The sequence below is a fragment of the Lycium barbarum genome, chromosome 2 (genome assembly GCF_019175385.1).
Source record: "Lycium barbarum isolate Lr01 chromosome 2, ASM1917538v2, whole genome shotgun sequence".
Taxonomy (NCBI): domain Eukaryota; kingdom Viridiplantae; phylum Streptophyta; class Magnoliopsida; order Solanales; family Solanaceae; genus Lycium; species Lycium barbarum.
In genome coordinates, this window is record NC_083338.1 from 28,476,280 (window position 1) to 28,490,402 (window position 14,123).

Here is a 14,123-nt window from a genome sequence, read left to right on the forward strand (position 1 = left end):
ATATGGTGTTGCATTGTAGTTATGGTTAAGGATGACTTTGAAAGGGAATTTTAAGAGTTGAATAATGTTTAACTTGAAGAAGTTTATTGATTATGATATTATGGGTGTTGCTATCGATAATTGGGAGTTGTTTACCATACGGAGGAAGTTGTTGGAATAAAGGAAATGCTCCTCAATTTTCGTTAGCTCTTAACCATTTTAGTTTAGACACAAGTATTCTTCCAATTATCTAATTTTAGTACAAAATCTCTTGAATGTAGAATCGTGAGCTTGGAGGGGAAAACGGTTAGTCGATAAAGTTAAAGAGACGTAAAGGTATATGAGGCTAATCCTTTTTTTTTCAAAGGCATGACTCCTATACTATGATTCCTTTATATTTCCATGATTTTCTCGTATCCCAAAGTTGAAGGCTAAATATTTCTAAGAGCTTCCTTTGAGAAAGAAAGGAGATATGTTCTATGATAATGACGATGATTATGATAATTTTATTCATCGAGATTCTAAAGCTTATGAAATGATTCTATAATGAGACCAATGATACTATTGCATGATTTTCTTGATATTACTCATTGTTGATAGTCTCACCTCATAATACTATTTCCTTCAAGGTGAGACATGGCGATCATGATTATTCCATAACATAATTGGAGGTTACCGACCTTACGTCACTCCGATAGAGTTGTAACTTTTAATTGGGCTCTCATGTATGCTTATTTTTATGTATGATTACACCGTGCCTAGTTGGTCGGGCAGACACCACTTCAGTGGGCGGCTTATGGATAATGATAATTACACCGTGCCTAGTTGGCTGGGCAGTCACCACTAGTGGGCGGCGTGAGATGATTACCCCGGATGCGGGAAGCCCAGACGTGGGCTAGTAATGATATTATGTTATGCATGTATGAAAAAAATGTTTTCTTAAAAGGCTAAGCATGCATAGTATTCGCCTTAAGGGGCAGTTTGATATACAGGTTATCTCTTTCCCTCATCTTTCCTTATTGCTTTACTACATTATGGTTCATGCCTTACATACTCAGTACATTGTTCGTACTGACGTCCTTTCTTTTATGGACGCTGCGTTCATGCCCGCAGGTAGACAAGGAGACGGACCGGATACCTAGGAGCTCTACTAGCAATCTTATAGGAGCACTCCACTTCTCCGGAGTTGCCGCTTGTTGGTATATTTTTTTTGTACGTATTTGGGGCATGGCGGGGTCCTGTCCCGACCTTATGATTCCAGTATTCTAGTAGAGGCTCGTAGATACATGTGTGTGGGTAGTAGATGTCTTATGATCTTATTAGTGCATATTCTGCGCATCATTTTGTAGCCTTGTGGGCCTATGTATATGTATATGTATATGTATATGTATATGTATATGTATATGTATATGTATGTGTATATATGCGTTTAGGAAGTAAATTTAGGTTGTCTCGTAATTGGTTTTATGATGAGAACGGTGTATGTTCAGATTGAATGTGATGACAAGTGAGTTAGGTGATGCTCAGTAGGGTAGCTCCGGGTACCCGTCATGGCCCTCTAGCTGGGTCGTGACACTTCACTAAACGGAGCAATGTTCAGATTATAACCTATTGCAACCTAGGAATTAAACTCTTAATCCCTCTCCCTTAAAATACCTCTATTGTAAGCAACTCTTGACTACCTCTATCCAAGCAAAACTAATACACCTTGCCGACCTCTAGACAAGTGTACCACTCAAAGCTTAAGTAGGTAAGAATTCAAACTAATACACCTAGACTAACTCTAGCCTAGTGTACCGCTCAAAAGCTTATGAAGATAGACTTCTTACAAGCCGCCCTTGAGATTTCAAGCACCTACAAACAACTTCTTAAAAGATAATATTAGGTTTAAAATTTATAGAACAAAGGAACAAAGACTCAACAACCTAAGGACTTGAAGCATCTTCAGTTCAGGTATCTGGTCCTTTGGCTTGCTGAGGCTTTGTTCTTGAGAGCACCTTGAGAGGGGTGGCCGTTTTACTTGAGAGAAATATAATTTTAGATTTGCAAGTGTTAGGTTAAACAATGCTAACATGTTGTATATATAGGGGGCCAAGTGAGGAACATATGACCAGGGATAGGGACCTTTCATCTTTTCATATTGGCTTTTAGCTACAGGTTTGACCTCCAGCTTGCTACTGCAGTTCTGCCAGTCAGAACAGTGCACACAACTTTTCCATCTGTCATCTTTCTTACAGTGCCTAGAGGACCTAATCAAGGACCTGGTCCTTGGCGTATTTGTCAAATCATCAAAACAACAACATATCATAACTCATCAATATATCTGTATGTTGATCAGAATTCTTAACTTTATGATATTTATTCTTGCATTAATATTTTGAAAGCATCTATTCTGTAGTATTACATTACAAAGGTATATATACTTTGTTTAGAACTTGCTTGACATGTCATTATTGTCTATGTTGCTCGGATCCTCCAAAATGGTGCCGCACCCGTGTTGCATCCTTCAAAAATGCATTACTTTTGGAGGATCCAAAGCACACTTTTTGGAGGTTCTCAGCCATATAGCTTGAAGTGATAAGCTGCTGTTCTCAATCCCTAATTCATGCAAAATATGAGTGTAATCCCAGGTGTACCACAAAGCACTTTCAGTCAAGTCAACAATCCCTCGTCCAAGAATAACGGCAATCATTCGCGAATGTGGAGGTAAAAGGCATATGGCAGAGAGAAAGTGGGCAGAGGCAGCTACAGACTTCTTTGAAGCTTTGAAGAACTATGATGAAGCTGGGAATCATAGGCGTATCCAGTGCCTAAAGTATGTGCGCAGTTCATCCTGTGTGTGCTTCATATGCGTAGGTTGTGTGTGCATTAATTTGCTTCCTTTGGCATTTCCACTTTTTTTCTTGCCAAGGATACAAACAGTTGTTTTGAAATAATTATAATATAACGAAAATAATTGTACTTTTAAACTGAATGTTTATGTGGCTAGACCTGGAGTTTATGGCCTTCTAAACTGAATGTTTTACTCCCTCGGTTTCAATTTATGTGAACTCATTTGACTGGGTACGAAGTTTAAGAAAAAAGAGAAGACTTTTGAACTTGTGGTGTTAAATGAGTCACATATATTTTGAGTGACTATAAATCATTGCATAAAGGTTAATTGTTTCCAAATATAGAAAGGGGTCATTCTTTTTGGCATAAACTAATAAGGAAATAAGTTCACATAAATTGAAACAGAGGTAGTATAAACTTACATGGATAATTTCGGACACCCCCCTCCAGATTTGGCTTCACATCTCCTGTGGTTTGCGATATGGTTTGATTAGACTCGATCTACTATGGTATATATATGAAGAAAAAAAAAAGAATGAAGTTAAAACTATGAATCGGTTTCTTGATAGAGTTCAGATGCGGTTCTCTCTACATTTTCGCTGAGTGGATGCTTTGCATGTGTTGAAAACTTAAGGGGTCGTTTGGTTCGAACACATGTTATGATGGGATTAATTATATTGGGATAAGTTATACTGGGATTATTTATGTTGGATTAGTTATCCTGATATTATTTCTTATTGTTTGTTTGGTTTGTTGTATTAAAAGTAACATGCATTGCATAACTTTTAAGAAAAAGTTATTTGTTTACAAAAATATCCTCCACCTTATGTAGTAGAAAAAGGGTTTTGAGAACCTCAGGGCTATTTTAGTCAATTTCACTGTTTTATCCTGGGATAAGTTATTCCAGGATTAGTATTCCACCCTTTGATGGGTATAAGTTATCCCAGCACTATTTTTAATCCTGGGATAACTTATCCCACAGTTAGTAACCAAACAAAGGATAAGGTGATACTCAATTTTTATCCCATCACTATTTTTGCTTATCCACCGTACCAAAGCATCCCTAAGAGTCTTGTTACTTGCATGTAAATGTAGGTCTAAGTTGTTCCATGTCAATTGCGGTAATTTGGTACTAGATGATTGTTTCGAGCATTCATCTTCCATCAGAGGATTACAGTATGCTAATTCCATTGCTGCCTTAATGGCAAACCCCTGCTTTGCCTAATATTGCACTACGTTTTGTTCCTTCCACTTAACAGATATTTGGTCCTGGAAAATATGCTGATAGCCCTTGTGATGGCCAAGAAGCTAAAACCTAAGTATACTGAGAAGTTTTTGCTTGCGAGATTCAACATCAGTATTTTGTCATTCTTGTGACTGGACTAGAACTGCATTGTGTCTGTGCATGACTGTTTATACTTTCCAGATACAAAATGACCCTGAGATATTGGCAATGACAAACCTTATCGCAGCATATCAACGAAATGAGATGCGAGTTTGCGAAAATTCTGAAGGTAACAGTCATCCTGTGAATTTCATATATATACTTTATAAGAGAACATGTTCATATTCTGAAGATACATGCATACTCCTTGAGATTGAATGGAGCTGCGACTCATTGTAAATCATAAAATTCTGTTACTTACCGACTAAATGCAATGCACTTCCTAGTTAGTTTTCTCATATTACTTACCTACAGGAGCTGAATGTGCTGGAAAAAAGATGTTGAGGACTTGTTAGTCTCACTAATCTTGGATAACCGGATTGATGGCCACATTGATCAAGTGAACCGGCTGTTAGAGCGTGGCGACAGGTCAACGCATAACCTTGACGTACCTTTGCTAATTTGCTTATTGCTACCTAATTTTACTTCTAACTTATTTTACATGACGTGTCCGTTCATGCAGATCAAAAGGGATGAAGAAGTACAATGCCATAGATAAATGGAACACACAGCTAAGGTCTCTCTACCAAACTGTTGGCAACAGAGTATGTTGAGATTTCTCCCATCTAAAAGAAGTGGACTTACACTTACCTAAAGGAGAGAGGATTCTGAACTCAAGGTTTATGGACCCAAACAATAGAAATTAGTTGCACCCCTTTTTCTTTTTCATTTTCTTTTTCTTTTTCACTTTCTCACGGAGGCCCTTTTTTGGGTATGCCAAAGGTAGATAAATGTTACTATTTTGTATTAGGTAGTAAATAAAACTGTGTATTCAGTTTAAACAGTACTAGTAGTTTAGGATTGCTTAATTTCGGTAATTGATTTTTTGTGTAGATATCTTATCATGAACCTTATCTTTTTTCCCATCAAAAGGCGGATCCTTTCATTCATTTGATAGCAAATGAAAAGATTCACGAGTTTCATGTACAAGTCATATAAGAAATTGGTCATCCTAAGAAATTGCATCGACTAACACTACTAAAAAAAAGGGGCGTTTTCGACCAAAAAATTTCGACCACATTTTTGGTCGAAAAAAAATCGACCACGAGCGGTCGAAAAATCAAGACTTTATTTTTATTTTATTTTCAGTAGGATTTCGACCACACGGGGTCGATTTTTTAAAATGAAAATAAAATTTCGACCACGTGGTCGAAATTAATTTTTGTATAAATAATAAATGAGAAACGTTTAAATTAAAAAAAAAAAAAACCAATTTTCAACCACATGTGGTCGAAAATTGGAACACATTTGTATATACACACTTCTTTGCAAATCTGTTCAGCACCACACTTGACCACATTTTTATTTTTTCTTTCTCTCTCTTTCCTCTCTCCCTCTCCGCTCTCTACCCACACCACCAGCCCACCGCCTCCGACCACCGCCAGTCCACCGTCGGCGGCGCAGGTACGTTTTTTGTTTTTTTTTTCCAATGTCATGAACACTTACCAATGCATAATAATCTCATGTTATTAGCTACATTACCTTCTATATTTAGTAGATTTGATAACTTTATTTAGTGTTCAATATTTGTTTTAGGGTTTATTTTATGTAATTTGTTTTGGATTAGAAATCGCGTTTTTTAGGCGCTGAAGAATTAGTTTGACTGCTAATTCTATTCTGACCACTGTCTTCCCCAATATTTCTGGTCCTTTCCATTTCGTTTTCTGTTTCTTTTGGGGTTAACAAAATGTTTCTTCCTACATTTTTTAATGGAAGACTCTCATATTGTCTAATAACTTATTATGTTAAAGTTTTATTATTATTTTATATAATAAAAAGATATTCTGATAATAATGCCTTTTTTTCATAATTTTTAAATTAATGCATAATAATCTCATGTTATTAGCTACATTACCTTCTATATTTAGTAGATTTGATAACTTTATTTAGTGTTCAATATTTGTTTTAGGGTTTATTTTATGTATTTATTTTTAGATTTTGAGTTGAAATTGAATGTTATTTTTTAGGCTGTTTTGGTCCCTTTTTTTGGGGCTATTTTGATTCTTTATTTATGTGCTATTTATTTATTTTGGGACTGTTTTTGTTAATTTTTTGGACTATTTTTTTGCACTGTTTTTTAGACTGTTTTTGTGGATTGTTTTTTGCAGACTGTTTTTTTTTTGGACTGTTTTTGGTCATTTTTTTGTACTGTTTTTTCTAGTTGTTAATACATGGGTGGTTATTATGTAGTTATTAATTAAAGTTAAAAAGATTTAGGTACTTTATCTATCTAGTTTCAAACTGCGCATTACCGGTAGGAAGGTTATACTTTGAAATAAAATTCTTTTACTAATCATATAAATTAAATATGTTTTAACAAGTTGAAATTTTCTGCAATTTGTGTAGATGGAATCTCGTAGTTGGATGTACGATAGAACTAATCCTGGTCGATTTGGGTTGAAGAATGAATTTGTAGCCGGCGTTTATGATTTTGTTGACTATGCTAAAACACTTGAGGATTTTACAATTCATGGTGTGGTTAGGTGTCCTTGTTCTAAATGTGAATATATGAAATTCAAGACCCCAGAGATTGTTAGGCGACATCTAATGGAAAAAGGTTTTAAAAGTAATTATACAGTTTGGACTAGTCATGGAGAAACGCGTAACAATTTGAGTGGATTTCAGAACTTTGTTGTGGGTGAAAGTAGTAAGATGGTAGAACCTACTGTCCAGAATTCTAGAATGCACGACATGGTTCAGGATGGTTATGGCATGCATTGGGGCTTTGAATCAAGTGGCCATGTTGAAGAACCTCCCAATGAAGAGGCCAGCCGTTTTTATAAAAAGTTAAAAAAAGCTAGTCGGCCCTTACATGATGGTTCTACCCACTCTCAATTATCTGTCGCTGTTAGATTATTGAGTATCAAAGCAGATAACAATGTTCCCCAAAGGGCAATGGATTCTGTGATTGACCTTATGCATGAATTGGTTGACCCGACTCTAGAGATACCCGATAATTACTATAAGGAAAAGAGATTGGTATCTAAGTTGGGACTCTCGTCGGTGAGAATTGATTGCTGTGAAAATGGTTGCATGTTATACTATAATGATGACGTCGATCTAGAATCCTGTAAGTTTTGTGGTAGTGAACGGTTTAGGGATACACGTAGCGGGAAGAGAGTGGTTGTTAAGGCGATGCATTATTTACCTCTAATACCAAGGTTAAAGAGGTTGTATGTATCTAATAGCTCTGCTCCTCATATGAGATGGCACAGTGAAAATAGAAGGCCACCGGGTGTTATGTGTCATCCATCGGATGGTGAGGCCTGGAAGCATTTTGATAGAACCTATCCAGACTTTGCAGCTGAACTACGTAACATTAGGTTGGGTTTATGTTCTGACGGATTCACTCCGCATTCTGGATCTGCTGCTCCAAGTACCACGCAGATGACCGACGAGTTAATACAGCAACAATGGATTGAGAAGGTTGCTCCCCCAACAAGGCATGGGATAATTTATGGGATGCCTAATCGAGCCTTTCGTCGATACTCGTTGGCCCTTGAAGCCGTAGGTGTTACTGATGATGGGACAGTTGATCCTAAGGAGTATGAAGCCATGAAGCAGCAAGTTGACCTTCTAACAAGAACACTTAATTCCTCGGAGGCCAGGATGTTGGGTATGCAAGCCCAGATTAATAGCTTACTTAATTCTCGGCAGTTTCCGATTTCCCCGTGTCCTGGGGATGCTCGTAGGTCACAACCTCCTAGCCAACCCCGACCTTCCCAAGGTAGACGACGTTGGTCACAAGCTGACATAAATTATGCTCTTGTCGATGAGTCTAGTGGGGAGGATACGGATCATGTCTCTAACACCGAACATTGACTTTTTTGATTAATGTGCTTTTGGATTCTAATTCTGCTATGTTTAAATGGATATGTATATGAATGTAGTTTTAATTTGAACTAGAAGTACTTTTAATTTTAAGATGTTTAAGTGTTTGAACGTAGTTTATGATGTTTAAGTGTTTGAATGGACAATGTTTAAGTGTTCAAACATTGTTTATGGTTGTTGTGTTGCATTGTTGATGAATTGGATGACTGTTTTGGTTGATGAATTTGGTTATTTGAAAATTAGCAGGTGGGATGTCAAAAACAGGCAAATGCTGGATAAAATATTCTAGAATTTCGACCACAGGTGGTCAAAAATCAGCCCAGATATTTCACAATTTCGACCAAATTGTACCCAAATAAATACAATTTCGACCACACGTGGTCGAAATTTAGCAATATGGTTGCCATATTTCGACCACATGTGGTCGAAATCCTGGGCTCAATTTACAATTTCGACCACATTTAGTCGAAATTTAGAAAGATTCTTGCCAGATTTCGACCACATGTGGTCGAAATTCTGGGCTCAATTTACAATTTCGACCACATGTGGTCGAAATTGAATTTTTATTTTCTTTTTATATTTAAATATAAATAATGTTTTCGACCACACGTAGTCGAAAAAGTTAAATATAATTTAATATAAAAATAATTTTTTCGACCACATGTGGTCGAAAAAAAAAATTCCTTAATTTCGGTAGAATGTGATTTCGACCACGTGTGGTCGAAAAAAAATTTCGACCAAGCTATTATATACCTACGCGTGTAGTCGAAATATTGGTCGAAATAAAGGCTTTTTCGACCTCGTGTGGTCGAAATGTTTGGTCGAAAATCCCTGTTTTTTTAGTAGTGTAAAGTCTTTGAAAAACTAGCAAGACGGTGACTACAGCTAATTTTGTTCCTTCTAATAAAAGAAAATCGAACTACATCTAGGGTGTCCCTGAGCTGCATGATATCTTATCTTCCTATACGTTTTGCACAGGCCAAGGTGCTGACTTCAGTCCTTGACTTATCATTACCAATTTCATTGCATCCGATAGAATATGCACTTTCCTCCATCCTTTGTGACCCGCAATCTTCAATGCCTCTCTAACTGCAATTGCTTCAACGATGCTTGGCTTCCCAACTGACTGAATTGGAGAGCCAAAGGCATGAAGCATCGAACCACGAGCATCAACTGCCACAACACCAATACTGGAATCTCCTGTGTCCTTTTGCACACTTGCATCCGTTAAAAACAAAACCTCATCTTGACAAAAGATTAGTTGCTCATCAATTAAGGATATATCATTTTGGGTGTTACTGATAGAGCCAAGTTCTTTAAACTTATGGTAATCAAATAATGCTTGTGACATAATGTTAGAAACATCCCACATTTCATTATTAAAAGTCCAACTATTCCTAGCTTTCCAAATAAACCACATTAGATGCACAGATAAATTCAAAAGATTCATAGGCTCTGGAAATTTCTTAGCATTCAAAAAAAAATTATACCACGAACTAGCAAAATTATTAACTCTATCGATATTAGGCCATAAAAAAGGACTCATTTTCCAGACAGCTAGAGATCTAGGGCAGTGAAAGAACATATGTTCAACTGCTTCTTCTTCCATCCCACATACCCTACATGTCGCATCTTGTAGCCTTAGCCTTTTTGCTAGCACACTTTTAACCGGTAAGGCATTCAACAAACACTTCCTTGAAAAATGCTTTAACTTGTTCTTAATTTTCATTTTCCACACACTCAACCAAAATGATTTCGGAAAAGACTGGTTACTCGATTCAATTCTATCATTTCTCCTTTCATGAGCCTCCAATAAGGATTTTGCTAGGTGATAGCCTGAACGCACCTCATAACTCCCAGATTGTGTAAAGTGCCATAACAATCTATCAATCCCGCCCGACCTAGACAAAGGAATAGAAAGAATAGCTTTAATGTCACCCTAGCAGAATAAGCCGCTAAGCATATCTAATTTCCATGTTGAGCTCACTATCAATCAAGTCAAAAACTTTTAAATCCTTGTCACTATCACCATGAATTGTAACAGGGTAAAAGTTATCATCCTTAGGTAGCCATGGCTCAAACCATACATTAACATGTGCACCATCCGCAATATTCTATCTGATCCCTTTCGTAAGAGGTCTCTTCTACACATCAAGCTTCTCCAAATCCACGAAGAGGATCCTTTCACCTCTGCATTCATAAAAGAAGAATTTGGGAAATATTTCAAACTTTATCCATTAACGAGTCTGCTTTTTAAAACTTTAGCCATTAACGAGTCTGGATTTTTCAACACTCTCCAAGCCGTTTTAGCTATTGAACGCTTTTAAATCTCTAAATCCAAGAAACCCGTTGCATTTTGCATCACAAAGTCTCTCCCATTTCTCTAAATGCATCTTCCGTACCCCCTTGTCTTGCCCCCACCAGAATCTATTAAACAAAGATGTGATCTCTTTACATAATCCATCTGGCATTCTAAAGCATGTCAAGGCATATGTGGGTATAGCTGAAAGGACCGATTTTAATAATACTTCTTTTCTCGCTGGACTTAAGAATCATTCCTTCCAACCTTTTATTTTCGTCCGAACTCTATCCTTGATAAAACTCAACATCTCGTTCTTCGATCTTCCCACCATTGCGGGTAGCCCCAAATATCATGAACCTTATCTAAATAGGGAAGTATATAAACATGCTCCCTTGAATATTTCGTATAATGACTTTCCTATTATTTTTTATTAGTATTAGTATCCCCGCTATGCGCAGAAATAAAAAAAATATTAATCCTGTCAAATTGTGATCTGGTTTATTTGAGCACTTGAATCATAATGATTTAAAAAATTCTAATTGCGATCTTTTCTCAATGCAATATACCCGATAACAAATTCTCTATAAAGCTAAAAGTAAACAAATCCAATTGTCATAGTATCACCTGAATAGGTCTCTCTCCTCTCACAATGTACTACACGCAATTTCAACAATACACATTAAAGCAAAAAACTTTCTAGTATAAAAATAAAAAATTCGTTATGAATACACCAAACAAAAATAACATTAATGATCCCTCCTGAAATTTAATTTAATTTTTACACTTATATTCCTTTTTTCAATGTTCTTTAAGTGTTTAAATTATCAATAATCTTAGAGTATCATTTAATTGTTTAATTTATTTCATTTTTTTATTGCATTACCCGCTAATCAGTATTATTACATTATTAACCTCTCATTAACTTGCCACTATGTTTTAAAATCCATGCCTACTACTCTCCATTTCATATATATAAATAGAAAAAAAATCTTTAAGAGAAACCCAATCTTATTAGTATCTAACTTGAGTTGTTCTTATAAGTGAAGATAACAATAGTTGACATATATTATAGGGAGCATCACATACAAGTACAGTTCCACACATACATTGCAACCAGGTGGCCTATATTCAACTTTACAAAGCTGTAGCCCAAAAATAATAGGTCAAGATTCAACATCCAACTCCAAATAGGTTCTCGAATCGCTATTTTATTTTTTAAAAAACTCAAGCTTCTAACTCAATCTGTGAATCAGATTGTGACTCAAACACTGTTCAAAAAATCAAATTCATTTGGGTGGTGAAAATTAAAATTTTAAGGCAATCCACCATTATTGAACAAGCTTAAATAAGTGGGTTTAAATTTTGATTATGATTTTGTGATAAATTTGGAGTGGGTGTTGCTTAGACTTGTTAGAAATGTTCTAAGGAGGCTGCTTACAAAATGTGAAGTAATTTAATGGAGATTTAGACTAGCCTTGAACAAGAATTGCAAGTGAAAGAAGAAGAAATTCCTCTATAGACGCTTATACACTATTATACAATGTTATATACCTATATACAAGACAGATGCATTATGTATATAAGTGTATAAGAGGTTTTTATGCATATACACTATTATACAGAATTATACAAAAACTAACTTTTCTTCTTTCTTGAGCCTCTAAAATTTAATTCAAACCTACTTTACATCACTTCAAATTTACGCTTTGAACTCCTCTTTGATGTTTCCAATCAATTTGAACAACACTCAATCCAACCAACTAAGAAATTCGGAAAACTCAATTTCCAAATTGAAGCTTTGAACAACCTTTGATGGACTTTTATTCTTCAAGTTTTCAATCAACCACAATAAATCGACCAAATTTAAACCCTAATATTGGGATTAATATCAAATTATAAACAGGGAACGATGAAGATAGGTGTGTGGTAGAGAAGCACAAATATTTTCTTTGAATGAAGAGGATTAAAGACCTACTTCTAATAGTAAGCATTGCTCAAGTATATAATCTTTTTTAAGTATTATGTGTCTTCAAGTTGGTAATGATCTTGGATTGTAAAAGGATATCAAGGCGTGCAGTTCTGCTCATAGTTTACCACTTGGATCCCTCTGATGTTAGGAAACAAAAGGGGAGAACTGATAAGATGAAAAGAACAATGCCGGGAAAAGAAGGAAAAACCGATGATAAAAAGAAAGAAAAACGATTAGAAGTAGGTCGGTCTTTAAGATGAACTACGGGACGAAAAGTAAGTTTAGTTTATGTAAAAATTGGGCCTAGCCTAGTAACAACTTAAAATATGGACCCAGTTTGGTTGTAATGATATGTCAAGTAATTTATAGAGTAATTATTCCTATATTATATACTAAAGTCACACTATATGATAATTAATTTTTATGCGTGTAAATCTTTACAATTGCTTTTGTGTCCAATTGTCCCACATCGGAAGAGGCTAATAAGAAGTACAACATAGAACCTATAAATACCTTTTTCATTCAAACACAATTCCTTTTTCTTTGAGCAAACCCTAACCTTAGTGTACGGCAATGGATCAGCCTTCTGGAATAGTAGTCCCTACTCTCCAAAATATTGTGTCAATGGTTAGTTTGGACTGCAAGACCTTAAGTCCATTGCACTTAAAGCTCGAAATGCAGAATACTATCCAAAACGTTTTCCTGCAGTGATTATGAGAATTAGACAACCAAGAACAACTGCAAATATTTTTGCTTCTGGAAAAGTTGTTGTAACTGGAGCCAAAAGTGAACAAGAATCAATGTTGGCAGCAAGGAAATATGCTAGAATCATTCAAAAGATTGGTTATCCACAATGCAAGTTTAAAGATTTTAAGATCCATAATATAGTTGCTTCTTGTGATGTTAAATTTCCTATTCGACTTGAAGGCCTTGCATGTGGCGCTCACGGTGCTTTCTCAAGTTATGAGCCAGAAATATTTCCTGGATTAGTATATCGCATGAAACAACCAAAAGTAGTGCTGCTTATTTTTGCTTCTGGGAAAATTGTCATTACAGGAGCCAATGTACAAAATCACAATAATTAACAACTTAAAATATTTAAAATGCATATAAAGAAAAACTTGGTTGACTCGAGAAATTCCAACTGTGACACATAAATCGGGACGGAGGGAGTAGTACATGTATTATCTGCCTGTTAATTGATTCTTCACTAAATTTCGACATGTTGTGCTGGTGGTTTATCTTACTTCACATTTTTATATGCATTTCAGGTTAGAGATGAGACATATGCTGCATTTGAGAACATATATCCTGTGCTTACTCAATTCAGGAAGAACTCATTGCAATAGACTGTTTCATGCAGTGGAGCATCTGCTATGACTAACTGCAGGGTGGTTCAAATTTCGAGACTTTGGTTTTTTGATACTCTGTAAAGGCATTGACTTTTGTGGGAAACTTGTTTAAGATAGCTTTTGGATAGATTTGGTAATTTAAACTTTGAAAAAAACAAGTTTTTGAAGATGAGATGAAAAATGGTTCGTAAAAATTGAAGTTGTGTCTGGACATGCATTTTACTTTAAATTTTGAAACACATAATTTATCTGGAAAATAAGATCAAGGCATATAAAAACATTACGAATACAAGCTATTACAACGACTCGTACTTTTTTAAAAAGAATTTCGACAATTTAATCATTGAATGAAAGAAATACGGAGCTCTGTACAATTAGATCTTCTTATGAGACTGTCAGTGATTGCTCTTTTTG

The 14,123-nt window shown here is 35.6% G+C and overlaps 1 protein-coding gene and 2 pseudogenes across 1 annotated transcript; 2 read left to right on the plus strand and 1 right to left on the minus strand.

Moving 5' to 3' along the window:
- The window catches only part of LOC132628483 (COP9 signalosome complex subunit 2-like), a 61,239-nt pseudogene extending 56,430 nt beyond the window's left edge, over positions 1-4,809 (plus strand).
- Positions 4,810-9,047: 4,238 nt separating this feature from the next.
- On the minus strand, positions 9,048-9,815 carry LOC132628484 (uncharacterized). The gene has a single exon (XM_060344260.1). The coding sequence runs from the start codon at positions 9,813-9,815 to the stop codon at positions 9,048-9,050; it is 768 nt and encodes a 255-aa protein (XP_060200243.1).
- Positions 9,816-12,930: 3,115 nt separating this feature from the next.
- LOC132628485 (TATA-box-binding protein-like) lies at positions 12,931-13,706 on the plus strand (annotated as a pseudogene).
- The last annotated feature ends 417 nt before the right edge of the window (positions 13,707-14,123 follow it).